Source organism: Rhyacophila brunnea, unplaced genomic scaffold, assembly GCF_057557595.1.
Source record: "Rhyacophila brunnea isolate RB1 unplaced genomic scaffold, BYU_Rbru_1.0 scaffold_13, whole genome shotgun sequence".
Lineage (NCBI taxonomy): Eukaryota > Metazoa > Arthropoda > Insecta > Trichoptera > Rhyacophilidae > Rhyacophila > Rhyacophila brunnea.
In genome coordinates, this window is record NW_028232785.1 from 9,920,543 (window position 1) to 9,944,769 (window position 24,227).

Here is a 24,227-nt window from a genome sequence, read left to right on the forward strand (position 1 = left end):
TATCACGCCACGCAGTGTTGCCAACCGTACTATAATTATAGTATTTTGTACTATAATTTTGGTCCGCGTTGTATGTAAGATATAAAACAGCTATATAGTAAGCCTCAAATACTATAATTTTGAATAACGGAAAAAATAATACGTAAAAAGTAAGTACTAAGACATTTTCGTTGGATAAATTGGTTTCGTTGGATAAATTTAATTATAGTACCTAGGTACTATAATTAAATTATGTTGCTAAACTTTAGCAATATAAGAAGATTTGGAGACCTTGCGAAAAAAAATCCTCGAAAACCGTAAAAAAATCCCTTGACTTTGGTTTAAAATTAAATTTCTTGAATTCGTCGGTAAGCATCTTTGGTCGGAAGAGGTACCTAAATAAAAAGGGGTCTCGGAGTTTCTCAAATTCTCTGTTACCTATTTTTTACAATGAGTATTATATTTTTCCCCAAATACTATAATTTTGGAGGCTCTGTACTTTAATTCCACTTTGAAAAGATGGCAGCACTGCTCTACACTCTTCTCCAGCGGGCAACGAGTAGTGACAGCAGTGTTGCCATCCGTACTATAATTATAGTATTTGTACTATAATTTTGGTCCGCGTACTATGTACGATATAAAATAGGTATAGTACGCCCAAAATACTATAATTTTGAATATCGTACTATAATTTAAAATAAAAGTACTTTAATTTCGCATTTGCCATTTCGCAATCGAGTGGTCTTCGAAAATTTGGAAATCTGCGGCCCACCGTGAAATATTTTTCCTAAAAAAACGAGCCGACCATGAAAAATTGGGAATCTGCGGCCCGCGGCGAAACATATCTCTTAAAAAAAATAAGCCGACTATGAAAAATTGGGAAAATTTTCATTTTCAACAGATGACAGTACCCCAAATAATATAATTTTGGAGGCTCTGTACTATAATTCCACTTTCAAAATATGGCAACACTGAGTGACAGAAAAGTTTTACGTTTAGTCGGCGTTCTTGACATTAGCAACTGTATTGTACGACATCTTTTTGGCTATCACGGAATATTATTAACTGTATTTCGGCAACACTTATATAATATAATACAACAGAACAGAAAGCTACAAATACAAATTACAATTTCAAATTGGGTGTTGCGAGTAGTGACATACGTTTGTTAAAGAGGGAAGTTTTACGTTTAATCGGTGTTCTTGACATTTAGCATCTGTACCATAATACCTTCAAAGTTGAATACATTATTGTCAGATTATCAAATAATAGCGACACGGAATATTATTAACTGTATTTCGGCAACACTTATATAATATACTACAACAGAACAGAAAGCTTGTCAGTTTGTCCCTAGCGAATTGAATACGATTGTTGCGACGCAAACATGGAAGTCAAGCGAGAGTGTGATGGAGACCAATCTGTTACTGAAGACAAGTTTGATGTAACAACAAGCCATCAATACTGCCCTGACACGCACACTTATGTAAAGCAGGAAAATACCGACGATTCCGGTTGTTTTGAGGTTAGTTTTTTTTATTAAGAACTCGTGATTTTTTTATAATTTTTTTAGCGGAATACCAACGATAAGTTACCTACCATAATAATCCACACCTGATGTGTATATTTTTTACAAATTGTTTAAGAACATACGAAGATGTCAAACTCTCATAGGTGCAATTAGACATCTAGCTACGATTCACAATTATATTATAGTATTATAAAATACGTGAGCTAAAAATTGTTTTCTTGTGATTACATAATTGTATGATGGTTCTTTCAGAACTCGGCAACGCGTCTCACTAATATTAAACCCGAGATTGACCTCCAGCTAGTTGAAGTTAAACGCGAGTTTGTTGAAGACGCAATAAACCCGTTCCATGATGAAGATCCAACACCTGGATGTTCGTATTCGGATTACAGACCAGTACACCAGGTAATTGTATATGTGATTGGCATATTCTTCCTTTGGCTACGTCTCCTATCACACCTTTATGATCAAATTTCAATCGGCTATACACGCTTCGTACAACTATTTCTCTTATTTATCTGAGCTAGCGTGAGTAAGTTCATTGACCTACAGTATTTGAATGTGATGTCTGTCACTGATGATGACTGAACGACCTAGGTATTCTGTCAGAAGTACTTTTGTCATAACATTATTGTTTGTAACAGAATAGTGCTGCGATGACATCTTGCTCACATCACATGCTGGCACGGCGACAAAGTTAGTCTATGGTGTCATTCCGAAGAATATTTTGGTTGATCTAATTTCAATTAATTTTAACAGTTTATACGTGTGAATACTTTAAAATTTCTTGTGCTATTGCATCCATAGATAATATTGTGAACAGATACAAAACCTGAGCAGATCTTTTTGTACGAGCATTTTTTCACATACGAATGGTCCCACTGTTCTTGTCAAAATCACACCCCAGATTGCCTGTAAAACAACATAATTATAAGATCTTCCTTGTTTCGTATTGAATTATAAAAAAATCGCAAATCAAATGTATATTTTTTTTAAATATACATTCCTGTTATTCAAGTCAAACTATTTCTTCATACAAAACTGGTGGTAAAATCGATTTTACAAAAATTGTCTTATGTAGCATTAAGCTATACATTACGTTTGTGGAAGGGGTGTCAAGTAATGTAAGTGTAGTTACTAATAATAACTATCATGTAACTCATCTATCTAAATCAAACCATGCCCTTATCCGTTGTTAGTATATATTAGTCCGTTGAAAACTAGCCCACCATAGAATGCATACATGAGGTCAATTGGTGGCCAGGAAATACTTAAGATTCGTAGATGATACCACACCAATCGCTGCTGATAAAAGAGAACTCACAGAGCTGCTACACCGGGTAGAGAAAGAGAGTCGCAAATACGGCCTCCTTATTAATAAGAATAAGACCAAGTTAATGGTTGTTGATCGGGCCAACCTTCTACCAACACCAAGTATATTCCAAAACCTCGAAACAGTCGACGAGTTTGTATATCTGGGATCGACCATTAGTGGAAAGGGCGGATGCGAAGCGGAAATAAGAAGGCGCACATAGATTGCAAAAAATGCGATGACACGCCTTACCACTAAATGGAAGGATCAGGGAATTTTGATTGCCGCAAAAATGATGCTTGTGCAAACATTAGTGCTCTCGATATTTCTATACGGAGTCGAGTCGTGGACCCTGAAGGCAAGGGAACGGAAGGCAATTGATGCGTTTGAGATGTGGTGTTGGTGCCGAATGCTTCACATTTCTTGGACGGAGCACAGGACGAACCAGTCAATCATCTAGAGACTGAAGATAAAGGAACAGCTCTCGACGATATGTCTGAGAAGAATTCTGCAGTTTTTTGGACATATTGTTAGGCGCTGATCGGACAACCTGGAGAGACTGGTAGTTTTGAGTAGCCTCCAGGGAAGGCGAAGCAGAGGAAGAGCGTCTGCGCGCTGGAGCGACCAAGTGAAAGAGCTGACTGGGGGCACCATCCATTCTGCCCTGAGAAAAGCGGAAGATCGAGAAGGATAAAAAGTCTTGGTCGCTCAAAGGATGGCGAAATTTAAACGTAGTCACGATCCTCAGCCATGAGTGCACGACCAAAAAAAAGAAGAGTGGTCTACGAGAACCACATTCTGGATGTTCATACATTAAGAGCCACATCATAGTCACGTTCTCACATATTATTAAAAAATACAAAAATTCTAATTTAATTACATTTCTACACAAATCTTAATTGCTATATAAAGTTTAAACAATAAGTATATAATATATACGCATAACTTATGTCATATATACTCTCCGATGCCTTCTGCTAAAGTATCAAAAGAAGAATATACTTCTCGCCTGTTGCTTCGTGGACCAACAACGGCATTTGACATGACTTACAAATAATATTACGCGCTCGGCGTCGCTTTGCACAGAGCCACAAGTACCTGACCGCTTTTCCGGGAAGTGCACACCCAAACTTCAATGTTTCTCTACCAAGTATCCTCACCAGCCCCTCTCCGCGGATCTTACGAGTGGGTAGTCCTGTTGAAAATAGTTTTGAGTCGAAAAGTCGCCCCCGAACTGGGAGGGCAGTCCTACTCCCATCCAGACCAAGTGGTCTCGCTGTACAGTAAAATCTCCGCGCTTACTTCTTCCCTACCCATACCACGCAAGAGCGAAATAAATTACAAGTGACCCGTGCAACCTAATACAAAGTGAATACCGCTAGGTACCTAAATGAATCAACATTTAAAATGGCAGTGCCGTGCAAAAGTGAAAGATATATAATATATAAATAATATTCCAAATTCACGATATATTGAAACCAACAGTAACAGTTTCCACTGGGTATAGTAATTTTGTGTTTCGCTACCAAATATCAAATCCCACACATACCACATTTTCTCCAATATGGAGTAACATCGTGTAGTTAGTGATCTAATCATGTGGAATTCTGAAGTATGATATATTATAGTATTGTTTATACTATTGATCGAAGTTGCTCTATTAAATTTGAATATAAATTCTGATCAATTTGAGATTTTTGTAACCTTGGTTCGCCTTTCAGCATCTTTAGCTACTGTGTACACCCTCCAACGACACACTGAAACTACATGAAAATACTCGAAAATGGTGTAAAACTGCTTCATAGTACCTACGTATTCTGGTGATCATAAGTAATTATTTTATCAAGAAATAGTACAAATAATGAAATTAAACACATTTGCAGAGTCAACATATCCATATATAACATGTTTGATGCATTTGCCTTTGGATGTTTAATGTAATGCATTTTTTACCCACTCATTTCGTAACATTATTTATTTGTTATGTATTTAATCCCTAGATATATAATATTATCATTCCTTATTGTCATTGTACTCTCGCTTCGTTATTGAATAATGTGTGAAGCTACTGAAAAGCAAAAGCGCCAAAAAATAAAAAATGGATTATTATAACCCATGGTTAATAATATTGATTTCGATTATTATGCTTTTTCTAGATTTCTAATAAGGGATTTTTCACAAAGCATCACGATAAAGATGAGAGTCAACACTCCTCAGATGATGGAATCCATAATAGAATGGTACAGTATTCAGAAGTGACGATAGATGAGAAAAACAATAAACAAAATATCGTAAAACAAGAGACTCCGAAGGAACTTCGACTTATTCTGAGAAGAGTAATATATTTTTCACGTAATATGATTTGCAGTATTTGCAATGCTGTTTTTAGTTGCAGAAGTGCTCTGAAAAGTCATAAAATAGTTCACACATACGTGATTGATGAACAAAATCAAACATCTTATAAATACATGGAAAGCTCGCAACATAGTAATATTATAGCACATACAATGCCAAATACTTGTGAAAAACCTTATAAGTGCAATGAATGTTCATATACATGCTTGCGACTACACGATATTAAAAGACATGAAATGACACATACTGGTGAAAAACCATATGAGTGCAATGTGTGTTCATATCGATTCTCGAGAATCAGTACTTTTAATAGACATAAAATGACACATACTGGTGAAAAACCTTATAAATGCAATGAGTGTTCATATATGTCCTCGCAACTTGGTCATCTTAAAAGACATAAAATGAGACATACTGGTGAAAAACCTTATAAATGCCAAGAATGTTTATTTAGATGCTCGCATGCAAATACTCTTAAAATACATAAAATGACACATACTGGTGAAAAACCTTATAAGTGCGACGAATGTTTATTTAGATGCTCGCTTGTAAGCACTCTTAAAATACATAAAATGACGCATACTGGTGAAAAACCTTATAAATGCAATCAATGTTCATATGAATGCGCACGACTAAGCGATATTAAAATACATAAAATGAGACATACTGGTGAAAAACCATATAAGTGCAATGTGTGTTCATATAAGTGCTTGCGACCCAGCCATCTTAAGAGACATAAAATGAGACACACTGGTGAAAAACCTTATAAATGCAATGTTTGTTCATATACATGCTCGCAACTCGGTCATCTTAAAAAACATGAAATTAAGCATGTTGGTGTATAACATTTTAAATTCAATATTTATTACTTTAATACAAAGAAGATATGTGTCAACCTAATCCTAAAAAATAAAAGAACATTTTAAATGCAGAGGATTTTAAACTTTACTTTAATACAAAGAATATATGTTTCAATTTAAAATTTTAATATAAAGGAGATTTTAAATCTTAATTGCGAAAATTTTAAACTTAAATCCTAAATCCGAAGAAGAAATTTTTGCAAAAAGCAATATACAAATAAATACTATTACCAAAAAATATATATACACGTATAATATATTATATACATGATGTCGGTGAATAACAAGTGAACATACCGATGTATAATTCAAGAATAGCCACCCAGAGTGGCAGAAAATTCATTGAAGAAGCAACTTTATTATTTTTAGAATAAATAAAAACAATAAACGAAATAAGTGGAAATATTAAATATAAATCAACTTTTATATAGCTAAGTGGCGAAATTCGGAGAGCAGAGATTTTAATTTTTTTTAAACGTCAAAATAATTAATACTTTTAATATTAAGTGCAATATAACAAATAAATATTGCCAACATTATTGATACTCCAAGAAGAATTAAAAGAATCACGTAAAGCATGCGTCATTCAATTCAAGAAAAAAAGAAACTACAGTAAAACCCCGGCAATCCGAATCCGTAAATTCGAGAAAGTCAAATTTCGATAAATTTTAAATAAGAAAACAGGATTGTCCGTGCCGATTAGGTACATGCATACCCGGTTCAAATCTGAGAACCAAAGACAGTCTCAGTGGTGCCTAAAGGAACAAAATATAGCCGAGATGCCAGAGCTAGCGAACTGTTGGAGCCCGAATTTCAACACGCACAAACATTTGCGTCGGACAGCCCTAGGACAGATATTAGCACCGCAGGAGCAGCACATGGGATGATGGATCTCGAACAACCTCCATTTCGCCAATGGCCTCATAAGCCAGAATTTGAGGCTACATACGATGGTAGTGCAAAACAGCTGGTGGCCGAGTTCCTCACGACTTGTGAAGAACACTTCAAAGCTGCCAGGAGTTCAATTGGCAACTGGACTGGGATAGCACTCTGCCAGCTGCGTGGAGAGGCCAAATATTGGGGCAAGTCAGTTCACACCTCCGATAGCTGGTGTGCCTGTCAATACAAAATGTGGCAACATTTTGAGTCTCCTGCGCGACAGCGGATGTAAGAAACAGAGCTGAAAAACCTCATAATATATATAGAATAGAAGTACATAAGCCTCACGAGGGTGCGTTCATTTTTCTGTAAATAAGCAAGAAGTAGCGGCAGTCCGGATGCTTGAAACAAAAAGTACCGTTGTCGCAGGGTGGTTTTATGACCTTTTGACATACCGAGACCAGCTACGCTTAAATCGAAGAGGCTGGAAGACTCTGGAGGAGCTCCTGGACGTGGTAGAGGAGTTAAAGCCACCGACAGACGCGGTGCCGGTTGTCACACTGATAACTGCGCCGCCTAAGTCGAAACGCCAGAAAGCCTGCGGATGCAGTTGCGACGTGCATCACCGACAACCAGCCGAAGGATAGACCCGAAATTGAAGTGGCGAAAGTGCATGGAACAGCGCTGACCGCTACCAGCGCGGTCTCAAGACAGAGGTCCCCGAAACGACGACCGCGACTTCCAAGACCACTTGTCTCGAACTATTAACAACAACAATTTTAACATAGAAACAGAGGATTCGTATCCGCGTCCAGTTTCGGTGACTTTCATTTTACCTAATTTTTTTTATGCTCCACCAGATATTGACAAGTCATTCGCAGTAGATGTGCATTCCGATTTCTCTCTCATTAGCAGAATAATGTAGTGAACTTGATGCCAGAATAGGGATAGGAGAATTCTTTGTTTTGTTCAATTTTAAGATGTAATTAATTTACTGTGTCGTCAATATTTTTACTTATAAAAAAAATATAAAAATAATGATTTGTTAAATGTATTTAAAACTAAGATTTATATACAAGATGTTAAATGTAATAAGGATTGAGATAAGTATAAAATGTTACTTTTAATTTAAGACTTGCAGTCGAGCTAGCAGAATAAATTAGATCGAGTAAAATCATTTTTATACAACATTAGAACTATTCAGATTGTAGTCATTCCATATTCACATGGTGGTTAACTTTTTAAGAATGATAGCTAGAAGGGTAGTTGCATAGTTTAGTTGATGCTGAGAGCTGACCTTCCGGTCTCCTTCGCGGGAGGGCGATTAACACCGACAGAACTGTCTGCCTTCAGCAGACGGCCCCTCTAGAGTACGGAAAGACCGGATCATCGCCCTCCAGTATATTAATTAGTCAGCTGATCTTGAATAAGTAAGTGACCTTCCTCCTAGCTACCATTCAAATATAATGAAAATATTTACTAGGTAATTATAATAGTATTAAGTAATAATTGAATTAATATTAAAATCATTCAACCTTAAGAGTGAGTATAACAGAATCCAGTGTGATTCATATTTCAGTCGAAGAGAGTCCACAGAGCGAGTACCATGTCATTTTAAATCAAATTTACAACAAAATCCCTGGTCATCGAAGATTTTATTTTAAAAACATAATAATAATTATTGTCGGTAGAGCAATTCATTGCAATGATTTATTAGGTACCGTCACCGCTGTTCGCCGGCCGGCCGAATGTTAAACAATGTGAAAATAATAAAAGTATATGGGGTGCCTACACGATACCTAATATTTATTTTTAGGCGTTATAAATTATTTCGTGCATAGGCTTTACTCAACCAACAAAATACAATAATGGTACCTTCCTATTGTTGCATTAGTACATATTATAAAAAAGTTGCGTTACTAGTTTGTAAAAGTGTCAGACTAAACTTAAACCAATCGGGTACATAACTGGATATATTCTACGTTTTTTTAAAATATGCATTAGAATTAAACAATACTTACCCATTTTTTTTAATAATGATGTAGGTCTTGCACATTAAAAATAAATACTATTCATTAATAGTGTTTTTTGGAAAGCACATGAAATAAAAATGTATGTAGATAATATGTGTTTCAACATCCTTCGTATGTTTAGTTCTCGTACAATTTCAGTAAAAAGTTATTAATCAATTTCTAAGTTTCTAAACTACTAAACTAAACTCTAAGTTTAAAAACGTCACAATATCCACCATATTGGTTGCAATACTTCACACCAAACAGCTGATTAACATATTGAATTTAGTAACATTTAAGTAAGTATATTAGAAGATACTATTTTTTGGCCACCCCATACTCGCTTAGCTGGAGTGAGTTTGTTTGTTTTAAATATAATTTAGTGACCATTATTTTTGAGGCACGCATCGACGGCGAATTGTTAATATTACTAGTAGACCAACTATTTCAGACCACATATAAACATATCATATTTTCAATTCTCAAGGGCATTTCTGTAGAGTGTCCCTTTAAATGGTTCAAATATGGCGCGATCTTGGATCGATTCCTATTGGGTGAGAAACGTCGGATGTTGTCGACAGGTCGCGACATGAAGCCATATAGGATCGAAGGTCAGTAGCATAGACTAATATACTTAATAGACCATTGAGTCCAGACCACGTCCAGTTAAAACGCGTTTAGAATAACACTCCCGACCGAGTTAAGAAGAAATAAATATAACTAAAACGTGAATAAATGTATAGTGGAGATAAGACCTACGGGATGTTCTTGTATTTTTGAAGGCGCTGTGTGGTGTCCAGCTAACAAGGGAATACAAAAAATGTATAATGGAATTATATAAATTACAAAAAGGAATAATATATAATTGATATTAAAATAAAAGTAGCTGGTACTCAATGATTTTTTGTTGTTTACTATGAAGAGCTGAGTGGGGAACGGGTCTGGTCTGTCGATCGGCGGTAGTACAAAGAGACGTCCTCTTTTCGAAGCCCGCTTATATTTTTATGTATCTTGTCATTTGAACTTTTAAACCTTATGTTGGGGCGGAGATCGTCAACCTTAGTGATTTTACCTGGTACTTGGTGAATAGCAGCGGGTTCTGCATTACAGTAGTTAGGTATGGGCGATCTGAACTGGCTTCCCGAAACCCCTCGTAGATGGTGTCATCAGAATATATATATATTGGCCATATACAGATATACAGTATAATAGGTATTATTTCCAAATAAAACCCTTCTCCATAAAAAGGTCTCTAATGCCATATCAGGAATTTAACTTTAATATTAAAATATCCCTGACAAAAGTTGACCAGCCCTGCCTTACGCACAATATCACTAGAAGAATATTCCGAAAGCGACTTTGGCGAAGGACTCGCCCCAGGTACGGAGCGTACCTACCGGTTAGTCCCCGGTCGAGCAAACCCAAGAAGCAGCCCGAAGACCTAACGGGACTTTGTGAATGCCGAGGGAGGACACGCTTGCAGTTTGTAAAGCCCTGCCCCTTGCCTAGATTTGTCCCCCGCGAACATGGACGCATTTAAAAAAAGGTAGACGGTCAGAAATTTATCCCCATTAGTATGTAGTGTATTTCTTGTCATCATCATTTTTATTTTAATTTGACTTGTATTTTATATTTGTTATTTTTTCTTAATAAATAAATAAAACTGTTTTACATACTTTCACATTAATATTTATTTATGCTACACATATATTTTTTCCATTAAGCCTCTGTATTTCAAGATTGAACGTACACTGTATTAACAAAAAATGTCTTAAAATAATAATGGCTACACTAGACATTTTTGATCGATTTTATCAATGCTATAAGTATACATGGGTCAATGAGAAATGGGACAGGTCTCAGGAAATAAAAATTAGAATTGAGATCGCAAGAAGCGTTTTTCTTAAAATGAGACGCCTTCTTAGCAATCGAGATCTTAACCTAGGTATGAGACTGCGTATGGTACGTTGTTATGTTCTCTCAATTCTTTTCTATGCTATGGAACGCTAAACCAAGAGATATCACGGAGACTTAAAGCCTTCAAGATGTGGCTGTATAGACACATCCTCAACATTCTTTGGACTGACCGGGTGAGAAATTTTGAATTTCTCAACCGAATGGGGGAGGACCGAGAAGTTCTACATAGTATCAAAACCAGGGAACTACAGTACCTCGGCCACATTATGAGAGGACAAAGGTAAGATCAATGGGAAGCGTAGCAGAGGACGGCGCCGCATTTCGTGGTTTAAGAACCTCCGTGATTGGTACGAGTGCAGCTCCACTGAACTGTTCCGGGTAGCAAACGACAAATATAAGATCGCCTTGATGGTGGGCAACCTCCGCTAGGGGATGGCACAATAAGAAGATAATTATATAATTTAATATTAACTATTGAAAAAAATGCCAATCCCGCGATAGTCAAATTGTAATCGAGGGATCAAAATTTTGGCTCGGGATTGAGTTCCCTAATAATTGACACATGATGCAATTAGGAAGGAAAAAGTTACCTATATGTTTACTTCGTAACCAATACGTAACTCAATTTTGTTTCTTCGAATTTGAATTTGGTACATGATTGCTGACTATATTGTGGTCAATTATTACAAAGGTGTTAAGTGGTTTAAACGTAAAACAAATATAAAAAACTGGTTATTGAAAAAAAATCAAAGAATACCTAGTAATATATTTTTATATAATTCTATACGTCATGACACTTCGTTTTACTGTTTAGTAAAAACCAGAATTTGATTAGGTTACAAAAACATTGGAGAGACATTTAAAAATTGTATAAATAAAGAAGTGATAACATTTAGAGTCATTAGTAGAATTCAATTTAATTATTCTAATCACGATAAGATGCTTGATGAAAATTGATATTTCATTTTTAATATTCGACATAAAGAATACAAAATAATACAGATTTAACATAAATCTCGCGGGACACACTTTGTGAACCCCTGGTTTAAAGGTTTAGATTGTGCTACGGGATGGGAGCATCAGTCTGATTTTAAAAAAACCACGTAAAACGACAATACACATTTTTTTCTCATAGCGAGCTTATTGTGACAGCTCATAACGTGATCATTAAATATTTGAACCTTTAGTTTGCGTGAACGATTCGGCCAATCATTGTGCGTAATTCCGTATAAACACAAAGAGTGAAATATAATATATTACTGATATAACCAAACGATGAATGAAGATTATCAAAATTTGGAATAGACAGTACTAATTGTGTATTCTTCAAATGTAGTCATTATTAAATCATTGAAAAATTTTCATAATACCTATACAAAATTATTGTATTTTAGGAATATACATTTTTTTTATATTTGACATAGTAAGATCGGGTCTAGAACGATTTGGCGCCGGGACAACTCGACGACAATCAGTTCGAAATTAAATATACGTTAGGTACCTACTTCTTCTAGGTTATTTTAAAAATATATTTAATAATATTATTTATATTTAAATTATTATATTATGATTCAATAATTGGTGAGAATTTAAAAATTCACACGTAAATAATGATTTAATCGTGCATATGTTTAAGTTCTAACGAAACAAGAGTTTTTTATTTTATATAAAACCTTAAGCATGGTAATTCTCAATCCGTTATAAAAAAAATATTATATTAAGAGTAAAATGAATTAAAACTACTAAGTAGTAGATAGAAACTGATTAAAATTCCTCGTCTACGTTCTGTATACGTGTCTACGACAGTGCGTCGTCCAATTGTTTTGGCGTCCAGTTGTCCCATTCCCGTAAGAACAACCCTCCCCCTAAGGTAATTGCAATATTAGTATGTATTTAATATATGGTGATATTGCTACCACGATCGAATCTCAAGAACTCAATATTAATTTTTAAACTATTTCACTAGACTTCTTAAAACTTTTTTTTTATTTCATACAAATTAAAAAAACTGCTCGAGTCGTAAAATAATATTAGAGAAATTTTACGCACTTAAAAATATTCGCCAACTCAGGCCTATATATACAAGCAAAAATGCTATTTGGGATATTTGAATATACTTAAAGATTAATAGTTTACCTTCCTTGCAGCAAATAGATGACACTATCCACGACACGTCTTATCATTTTTACACGTTCACCACATTTGAAAGGCTTTTAAACTGATTGGTAATTTTGTGTGAATTCAGGTCACCAGATTTTAAGCATAATAAACTATAATTATGTACACATTTAAATGTTTTTATACCAAAAGGAGTCATTCTGCAAATTGTCATTATTGATGAGAAGCTATACGTGAATAACTGCCTTTATCACGTTAGCATGAATTTTTATTTTCAGAATGTTTCCTTTTGTGTAATTTCAAGCGACCAGATGATATAAATGAGTAATTGCATTCCTTACATTTAAATGCTTTACGGCTAGAATGTTTCTTTTTATGTAATTTTAAAGAAACAGATCTCTTACATGAGAAATTACAAATTCCACATTTAAACGGCTTTTCAGAAGAATGTTTTATTTTGTGTAATTTTATATTATGAGACTGTGAGGAAGAGTAATTACATTGATTACATTTAAATGGCTTCTCGCCAGAATGTCTCATTGTGTGTGTTTTCAAGTTACTAGATGTTACAGATGAGAAATTACATTCATCACATTTAAACGGCTTTTCACCAGAATGCGTCATTTTGTGTGATTTCATATCACGAGATCGTGATGTGGAATAATTACATTCATCACATGTGAATGGCTTTTCACCAGAATGTTTCACTATGTGTAATTTCATCTGATAAGAAGAAATACATGTATAATTACATTCGACACATGAGTATGGCTTTTCGCCGGAATGGGTCATTTTGTGTGACTTCAAAACACGAATTGCTTTACACGAAAAATCGCATTCAATACATTTAAATGGCTTTTCGCCGGAATGTGTCATTTTATGAGTTTTCAAGTTGTTAGATTGTTTACAAGAGAAATTACATTGGTCACATTTAAATCGCTTTTCATTTGTATGAACCATCATGTGTGTTTTCAATCGACTAGATTGCACGCACGAGTAGCTACATTCAACACATTTGAATGGCTTATCGCCAGCATGTTTCATTTTGTGTAATTTTAATTGAGAAGACGATCTACATGAGTAATTGCATTCTACACATTTAAATGGTTTTTTGCCAGAATGTATCATTATATGTTCTTTCAAGTGAGCAGATGTCTTACACGAGTAATTACACTCATCGCATTGGAATGGCTTTTCACCAGAATGTTTCATTTTGTGTAATTTTAATTGAGCATATGTTATACACGAGTAATTACATTCATCGCATTCGAAAGGCTTTTCTCCAGAATGTTTAATTTGGTGTAACTTCAAGTGAACAGATGTTGCACAGGAATAATCACATTTCTCACATTTAAATCGCTTTTTAACCGAATGAATCTTTTTGTGTAATTTCATACTATAAATTCGTGATGATGAGTATTTACATTCATCACATTTAATTAGGCTTACATTTTTATGCGTTGTTTTTGCTACTGTTTGATTATGAATCAGCTCGTGAGTCTTTAATAAATTTAGGGATAGAAAAATATCATAACAAATACGGCATACAACCATTTGCAGATGATTAGGTTTTTTGACCTTTGCAACTTCTGGGAATAAATCAGGATGCGTAACGTCTGCTTGCATACCAACATCCATATCGCTGCGACATTTTGCATGTTTAGTTATCAACCTGTCATTAAACTCCTCGAGTTCTTTTTTAACATCATGTTCGTCAATCTGTATATTGTCATCGCAAGGCGCGTTTGCATCAGTCAGCTTCCACGGTGGTTTCACATCTTTCGTCAATTCGTCGGTTGCAGGAATAAGCTAAAAAAATATATAAGGAGAATTAGGTAAGACATCTGACATAAGATACATATTATATATGTGCAGTGACGTCCCGTGGGGGTAGGCAGATTGAGCGTCGCTTGGAGGCGGCAGTTACTTGAAGGGCGGCAAATCAAGGATAATAATTGTGTATAAGTATACCTATATAGAAATAGCTACCTAAAGTAAGTAATAACGAAAATATCATTTTCATTAAAAAAATCAGCTCACTGACTGGAAACAAAATGTATTAGATTAGATTTAACAGGACTGTACATTTTTGTCGGGTTCGCGATGTCTAGTTTACTTCCGTTGCCCTTCGACGTCCAGGGTGGTACTTGCACGGATAGAAAATATTTTTTTAAGCATTTTGGCACTGCCCAGGGGCGGCATTTTGTCTAGGGACATCACTGTATATGTGTACAGATCATCATCATCCCTGATGCTCCCTACACTCTTCTTGGTCCACAGTTATTTTGTCACGGCGTACATCCACTGAACTGTATGAGTTCGTCAATCCAGCTGGTTCAAGATATCTTTTTATTTTTCTCTCATTTTAACGAGGAACAATCATAAAGTATATAATATAACGAGCCCTACTGCAAAGACTTGATACATGGCGACCATCGACTTATACATTTCTATATTACTCTGGGATCAAAACATGCATTGTATGCAACATTTCGAGAGCTCCTTGCTTATTAGGTATTTATATGAACTCCACTTTTATCATTAACCCGCGCTGTCATAGATCGAGGCTCTATCAGTGCTTCTGTATTGATGTTTTGACAATGTGATGTTGCGTTCTTATTCGTAACGAAATTCCGGTCGCCAAAGAGGGAAAGTGGTATTACGATAGTCAAAAGTTTTTTGATTGATCCTGAGTCGACCAACGAACAACGCCATCTTGGTAAAATGGTGCCTATAACCGTTTTATGTGTAATATTTCAATTACCGTTATCCTTACAAGAATTGTATTCCGAGATAAAACACAAATCATTAGATTATATATAAAAAATGTATCATACATATTTTTGGTGAACGTGCAATATTATATTATGTTATTTTCAATACCACAAGCCATTAGGCTCAACGACAGTAGTGTAGTAAAGAAGTGGTGAAGTAATCAAGGTGAAGCGATAGCATAAACACCCAAACGACATAATATATTGTGACTATACCATTTATCGAAACGGGAACCCCCACGAGAAAGCCCTGTGCCTTATGCAATGAACCACTAGTTTGCTCATCAACATATATCGTGCGATCACCATATTCTGTGACTATCTATTTATAAAGCGGAAGAGGAAAGAAGGTATTTGATTTTGCGAAGCTGAGTACCTGCTACATAAAATAATAACAATTTTCCGTACTTGTTTCACTGGTTTGTAGTCTGAATGAGAGCAACCCGGCTGGGGATCTTCATAACCACGGTTGTCCGGATAGGAAAAAGGTTCAATTTTAATGTTAGTGACGTCTATCGTACTCGTCTGAAAAATAAAATATTCAGATAAACCATTCCGTACAACTATTCGGCAAGGTCTCAGCCAAATCTTAAGGCTACATTGGTACAACAGCGGTATGACTAGAGTTCGTGAGCGGACACGTCAGCTTTCAAGTTATAGGGGCAATAGGAATGGCGCGACCAAGCGCTTGCCCTATAGGTACCTTTATTCTGGACGTGATAGGGTGAGTAAAGTATCAGTTCATTCAATATTATTCACCTGCTAAATCCATATACAAAAACAAACGCAATCAATGCGCTGCAGGTATCACAAGGAGGGAGATTCAGACGTGGCGATGGACCGAGGAAATTAGCGCAAAGTTGCGCATTCCTTATGCCCCAATATTGGAGAGAGACAAGACGAAGTGAGTAAGTGAGTAATTCGGCAAGAGTCTACAATATAAAGCAACGAATTTGATCAAACACGCCAACAAAAACGATTTTAGTTTTAAGGTTAGCTTTTATAGTTTCATTGCGAAAATGTCAGAAGTAAATACGATATCTAGAAAATGTCTTTGGTCAGAGAAGAACCTTTTTAACGAATTTGTATATTAATTTGTATACAAAATATAAAACAAAAATCTCGTTACCTGGTTTTCTACTTTTTTACGGGAATAAGTATATTTGGGGACAGGAATGTCGTAAATGAATGGGCGAAATGCATCTTTATCGAGTTCAGCTTTGGAGTTATCCGGATCCTTAAGGGGTTCAGACTTTATGTTGGTGATGTCTGTTGCACTTTCCTAAAGAAAAACAATATAAATATTAGGTAACAATATTGGAAGAGGTTAAACGTGTTAAGTCAGGCGGAAATTATAACATGTCTAATTATTTAAATGGTAACCGGACAAAACAGAACAGCCAGAGGAAAAATGAAACATTAATTTTTGCAGAATCTATTTAGGTTAGGTTAGGTCATTATTTCGTTGTACGTAGTCACCCAATCATTTTGAACATATTATATTGATTAAGATGAGATATCCTAAGCTTGCCGGCAACACCGAGTTAAGTCCCGTTTATTAGAAAAGCGATTAGGAATGCAGAAGTTAGGTATATAATTAGATTTATTGTGGCGTATTAAAAATCTGTGCTATTAAAAATCTATCAAAATAATAGAGATAGGATAAGTATTTCAATATTAAATTTATATTTTTCCTGCAAGGTCATAGTTTTATTTATCGTTGTTCTGTTTTGTCACTGTTCTGTTATATCATGTTCTGTTTTGTCATATGTAAATAAATGCAACCTAAAGCCCCAGGGGCCCCATAAAACATGGTTTACCTAAAGGAAGCTCACGAATTAGATTGTTTTGGCAGCCCACAGTGATCAAAGTAGGTAATCACGAAGACATGCTTAACTAAATTGATTGACAGTTACGACAGTAGTCAGCTTTAAATGTTAGCCATCACGTATTTTTACCGTACGATTTTTTCCGTACGGTCAAAACCGTATAATGTGAAAGGAGCGTAATTATGACATTTGTTAGATTTGCAGGTAAGCCATTACGCACGTATATTGTTGGACGCAGTAGTGTGCGTATTTTTCTATTTAATACTAAACACCGATTAAACTAACATCGGCTAATTAGCGTTTACCGTTTAGTACTTAGTAATATTATATGCATCTAAGCATAAAGGCAACAAGGCATTTATTATCTCAATTATAAATGTAACGTCAGAATTGCCACGCGTCTAATGCATACCGATTCTGTCGGTGCTGCTTTACTGTAACATAACTGGGAATGGTATTTTTCAAAAAGAGAGATCGCTATCGCAATGGGACTGTACTAGCATTAAATTTAATGTATTTGCAGCATTTGGAGATTTTGGAGACGTCGCAATGTGTCCATATTCTGTGACTATCTATCTAAGAAGCGGACAAGGACGAAGAAGGAAGGCATCCATCTGAGTTTGCCAAGCCCGGTAGGTAACTACTAAAATACATACAATTGGCTGTACCTGTTTCACTGGTCTGTAGTTTGAATTAAAGTTACCAGGTTGCGTATCTTCATAAACATAGTCGTCAGGAGAGCAAAAAGGTTCAATTTTAATCTCAGTGGTGTATATCGTACTCTTCTGAAATAAAACAATATCACATAAAGGGAGTATGATCATGTTAACGCGCGTGTTTGAACATGTACCTAACCGAAAAAAAAAATTTAAACACGGTACATGTTCAAACACGCGCGTTAACATGATCTTACTCCCTACTTCATTTATCGTTTGTCCATTTATGGCTACGGTCGTATGTTGTAACTTAACCACTGGGAAATGCCAATAGAAATGGCGTATTTCAAAAAATACTACCTTATTTTTAGGTGAATAATTATTATATAGCAATCATTATTTGTATGATGTTTATTATATTTGAATGGTCAAAGACATAGCTTATAATCAGTATCTTTAGAATTATCTTTAAATGTGTAAATCTTTTTGAATTATAAAATGCCTAATTCTTGTCAAATTTGTTATTATTTCACTATAATAATGTCGACATAAATTTTACTAATGGTTTTATAAATGCTTTAAAAAATTAATAAATATAAAAAATCTTAACACCACTTCACATGGACGTACTGAAATATAACTATATTCTAAAACATTTAACAGAATACTATTTTATGGAATAAAAAGACTTTATATAGTCATCTAATGTTTAAAATAAATATAAAGGATAATAAGGCTTCAAAATTATATAAATAAATTATCTACAACGTTTAAGGAATGTTCAGGGTTAAGCTCTGAAAATACCATTAAAACTCGATTTTGACCTACGCTGAGAACGTGGGCCATTAAGTCGAATAGATTGAGAAGTTTTTATCTCCACTTTAGTCCAGTCCAGTTCATACAACTATTCGGCAAGAGCCTAAACAATATATATATATTTTAAATACTTTGGCATGAAAATTGTCATTTTAAAACAATAATCACTTCGTCTAGAAGTTTAAAACAGACAATCATGTCCGACATTCCAACAGTTCGATAGTTTCAAGTTACGTCAACCAGAGTACATCTACGTTTTTTGCACTTTTTACTACACTGGTACGCCTCTTTGTTAGATTTTTTTCGACCATATCAGATTCCTAATAGGATCATATGGGCCTTCACAGAGTAGAGGTTTGTATTAACAGATTTTGTTTTTTACGAGAAATGGATGTCAGCCACTTGCTCAACCTATTAGGTACATACCCTGACTCACACACAAATTGAAAAACAATATGTGTACCTGCCAGACCCAGGATTCGAACCTGGGACCTACGGCGTGATAGTCCAACGCTTAAGCCGCGCGGCCACCGTGGGCTTCCTTCACATAAAATTAGACCAAATGATATTCAATTGTATTCATTTGTATGTAAGTAGTAATACATAGTTAATATATCTGAAAAAAATATTTTTAGAATTAATATTACATCATTTTCATCCTACCGCTGGAGTGTAAAGTTATGGCTCATGTTATTATACCTACTCTACCAATATGAAGAATTGCTAACAATTATAAACGAGGTATTTTTATTATAAAACGTTTTTTATGTCTGATTTTTCAAATCATCATCATCATCAGGGGCGCGACAACCCGGTGTGGGTCCTGGCCCCCTCCAACCGATTCCTCCACCTGTCCCAATCCAGTGTGGCCGCTTTCCAATTCAAAACCACAAAATACGGCAGTCGCTGGCAGCTCCATCCAACCAGCGAATATTTGGCCTCCCTCTTCTTCTACGTCCTATTAGATTGCTGGACATCACTCTCTTTGCCGGTTCATTGTCATTCATACGGTTCACATGACCTAGCTATCGCCCAATCTTAATTGATTGTACTGCGGTGCAATCTTCGTACAGCCCATAGAGCTCAGCATTATACCTTCTCCTCCAATCGGTGCCATCCCTGATCGGTCCATATATATGGCGGAGAATTTTTCTTTCAAAGACGTTCAGGGCTCGTTCATTTCGCAGAGTTAATGTCCAGGTTTCCGATACGTAGGTGAGCACTGGCTTTACAAGTGTCTTGTAAAGAGTGCTTTTAGTTCGGCGAGATAGTAAGCGGGACTTAAAATGTCTTAACAGGCCAAAGTAGCATTTATTCGCAGACATGATTCTCTTGTTGATTTCTTCTGTAATATCATTATGTCGAGTTACAAGAAATCCAAGGTATATGAAACTGTCGACCGTATCAAACTTGTATGCACCGATATCTAACTTTGGTGCGACTTCTCGTGGTGTGACATAGACAGGCATGTATTTAGTTTTTGTGATTTTTCAATAACAACATCAAATTCATTGTCCTGTTAATTCGGTATATTGTAACCACAACGGTTTTCTCTCTAACTTTCTGTCAAAACGCAAATACATAGTATACTGAAATAAACATGTACTTATTTATACAATATACGCAGAACTTGTTTACAAATTACTTCTCGAAGACTTAGTAATGCGTCAATTACATTGAGCTACTTTACGAGCTGTTTGTTAGAGGAATTTAAAAGCGGGCGATTCAGCTACTGCGATTTGATGATTAACACACAAAACTTTCCATTCGCTGTGAAGCCAACAAGCTAGCGACTATTTTGACAGAACGTAGTTAGTTTTTTACCGGGAGGTCGCTACTAATCCACTGCGCAGACGCAGTAGGCCCACACACCGGCGTGTAGCGTGTAAAGTTGACCGGCTTTCAACCTTTCTCGGTAGATTGTTTACAATCTGCTTTTTAGCTTGTTCGATGATGACACTAGGTGACTTTACAGGCACATTGTAAATTCGCCAACAAGCAGCTCGCAAAGTAGCTCAATGTCATTGACGCATTAGATGACGTGTGTTGAATTCAGCTTCAAAATGTCAGTTTCGCAGTATTTAAAAGGTAAAACAGTAAGTAATATAACAAATTTGGAAGTTTATCTTTTAATGTCACAATTATTTATTGGATGTAATCATTAAATTAGACGTTGTGAATGTTGCTTTACCACTTTTTACGTTACGGGTTATTGGCATGCTATGTACAGTCAGTGTCGTTGACGCATAATCATAACAGCATTGACATACAATGTAAACAAAAAAAACTAACCTCAAAACTGAAACCATCGTTGTCAGCGTTTTCTTCCTTTACAATAGTGTGGGGTTCCGCACTGTTTAGATGCATAATTGGGACGTCAAACAAAGTCTCTTCATCTGTATCAGATTTGTGACCGTCTGGTTCACGTTTTACATTCATATTTAGTAAATAAACGGGAAAATGTTAAATAGGCCTGGGTGCCGTCAACGCCATAGACTAAACATGGAATATACGCAACTCAGTATTGCCATCTTATTGTCAACGAATATTATACAGAATTGTGTCAAAATATAAATACACACTATTATCTTATTCTACAAAAAAATGTGTTATTTTAATATAACGTTATGTCAATCTTTTCTAATTTATTAAATAGTCAGTAGAGATTAGCAGATACCATTGTTTTTATATATTTTTTTTAACTAGGTATTCCTATACTTAAATTTTAACATAATCATAAGCAAGATAAATGTACAATAAATAATAAATAATAATATATCAACATAAGTTTTAAATAAACATTTCCCTTGTTGAGTTAAAAGAATCTAAAAAAAAAATATTCTTGATCTCCTGTAAAGTTGCAATTTTGTAGATAGTGTTGTTTGACCTTAAGATCACGTATTAATATTCATAAAAATGGGAGGGAGTGTCTAAAATATGACGTAATAAAGACAGGTGGTAAACGATTATATTGTGGCAGGGGGGGTCGTTAAAAAATAACCAAAATCGTGTGACGTCATAATATTGTGGCAATGGCAACTACTAGTAGTTTCGTTTGTCTATGACGTTAGCATTCGGTGAAATAATATTGGTTTGTAGATTGACACGATAATTTTTGAGAACAAAGCCCATCAATTCGTCAAATGGACGTAAAACGTGAAGCAGGTGACTTCGAACCTGATGCAGATGAGGAACAATGGTTCGATGTGTCTTTACGGGGAAATAATCCAGAGTCAATGACTTGCATCAAACAAGAGAATACTGATGATTCCTGCCACGCTGCAGAGGTTAGTTTTTCAAAATTCTTAATATAAGTAAACATTCTCCAGAGAATCGACAAATAATAACACCAAAGATGTGTAGGTATATTAAGTAGTGGACTGCAGTAATAATATGTAGGCCGTCAGAGAATATTATGTTTACCTAAGATTAGGATTCTTTGTTAAAAAAAAGATGGGAGACTGGACGTGTTTTAAGGTCTAAGATACCTAGGTGTTTTTGTACACGCGTATCTAGTACAGATAGTACAGTTGCACATTATAATATGTACCTAGTGTTAGAAATATTAAGTAATCGTCTAAAATAGTATACTTATTCATTTTGCATGCGTATTCACTTCAAATAAGCATACTGATATAATATAATATGAGGCGTCTAATTACAAAAAGTGACAAGTCCACAGTTCGATATTTGCGGGAAACAAAGTTTTTATGTTTCAAACTTCAATTATTTGCTTTAACGTGAGATTATATTTTCCGTTGTATTCTATGTCAAAATTATAACCAAATGGCAATTTGTTTCAGCCGATAAACTCTTGAATGTAATATAGGCAAAATAAAATTGGACGTAGCGCTACATGAACCTCACTTTTTAATTTATCCTGCATAAAGCACATATTTTCGTGGCACTGTCATGAGTTTACCGGATACTACTGCATGGGAAACGCCCTTTCCAATATTGAACGTTCCATTATTGGCTGACTTAAACACGCGCGAAATCAACCAAGCTTTAAATAATATGAAACGCGGACTTGGCGTTTTTTGTAATAAATCGAGACATAAAATATTATTTCTCGAAGTGTTTTTTCGCATTTTGGAATTTATAGATCAAAACATATTGTGTAAAATTATACAAAGAAACGTTCGTATTTTTTTCGCGATTATGACCAAATGTGGACTTATTGCTTTTTGGAATTAGACACCTCATATCTATGTTATCAACCTACCCCTTTTTCTTCGAAATTCTATTCTCCGTGCATATCAAGTATATTTTTAAGGTGCTTGATTTTTCTCTCATAATATGATGTCTATGTTCTTTGTCTTCTTGTTAATGCAATATACTCCACGTTTTTTCAGTTGATTCCTGCAAGTGCCATGGTCCACTCCGCTAGTCTAAGATTGTCAGAGAGAATCTTAGAAGAACAAGAGCCATACGATGAAATACAAATTGACCATCAAGACATTAAAAAAGAATTGGGGGTATTTGGATCGATTACACATAATGTAGTCAGTAGCACTGTTAAGCGTAAGTATATTATACAAACCATGAGGCTTTCACGGTTGTTTTTTATCGTAGTAGATTTTTGGGTTTCCACCGTGTGTCCTTCTTCCTTCTTTACTCTACGTTTCGGGCTCGTTGCAGAGGCCATTATTAAGAGGTGATATGTTTTATGATGAAAATGTAGTGTAGGTATATGAATGTAAACGTTGCTCTAAGAATGTCAAAAGGAATCCGATTTGCTAAGAGCAAACGTTCCTCAGAGTAATCTGTCAATCGTTACGACCAGAGATGCCGGCTCGAATATTAGATTTTGCTAATAGTGCCGGAAGCCATGACGTTTTTAACCATAATCCAACATCCCTATTAATATTTTCAGGGTTTCTATGGATTGCAATGGACTGTTTTACCAATCGTGCGAAGTATCCCTTATCCCGACCCAACATCTTGCTTTCAAAGTCACATTTGTGTCCTGTATCCATCGAGTGCTCGGCAATTGCTGACATCGTGTAATGTTTAAGTCGGTATGCCCTCTCTTGTTCACTCACACGCTTCTTTACTGTTCTAGAAGTTTGGCCTATATACTTTTTTGGGCATCCGCGACAAATCTCTACAGACAAAAATCTACTACGATATATACAAACCAACGCCACAGATCCCGACTTTTTAGTCGCTGTAATAAAGTAAGGAAA

At 35.4% G+C, this 24,227-nt stretch overlaps 1 protein-coding gene and 1 long non-coding RNA gene across 2 annotated transcripts; one reads left to right on the forward strand and one right to left on the reverse strand.

The window, feature by feature from the left end:
* The first annotated feature begins 949 nt into the window (after positions 1-949).
* On the forward strand, positions 950-6,630 carry LOC147076438 (uncharacterized). The gene is made up of 3 exons (XR_015069300.1): positions 950-1,504; positions 1,763-1,915; positions 4,979-6,630. It is a non-coding gene; the product is annotated as an uncharacterized LOC147076438 (long non-coding RNA).
* Positions 6,631-7,440: 810 nt separating this feature from the next.
* On the reverse strand, positions 7,441-21,561 carry LOC147076439 (uncharacterized). Its single transcript, XM_085940471.1, has 6 exons — positions 21,331-21,561; positions 18,235-18,351; positions 16,867-17,019; positions 16,146-16,262; positions 14,542-14,772; positions 7,441-7,677 (listed from the first exon to the last, which is right to left on the reverse strand). Exons 1-6 carry the CDS (start codon positions 21,475-21,477, stop codon positions 7,441-7,443), a joined length of 1,002 nt encoding a protein of 333 aa, XP_085796597.1. The 5' UTR covers positions 21,478-21,561.
* Between the last annotated feature and the right edge of the window lie 2,666 nt (positions 21,562-24,227).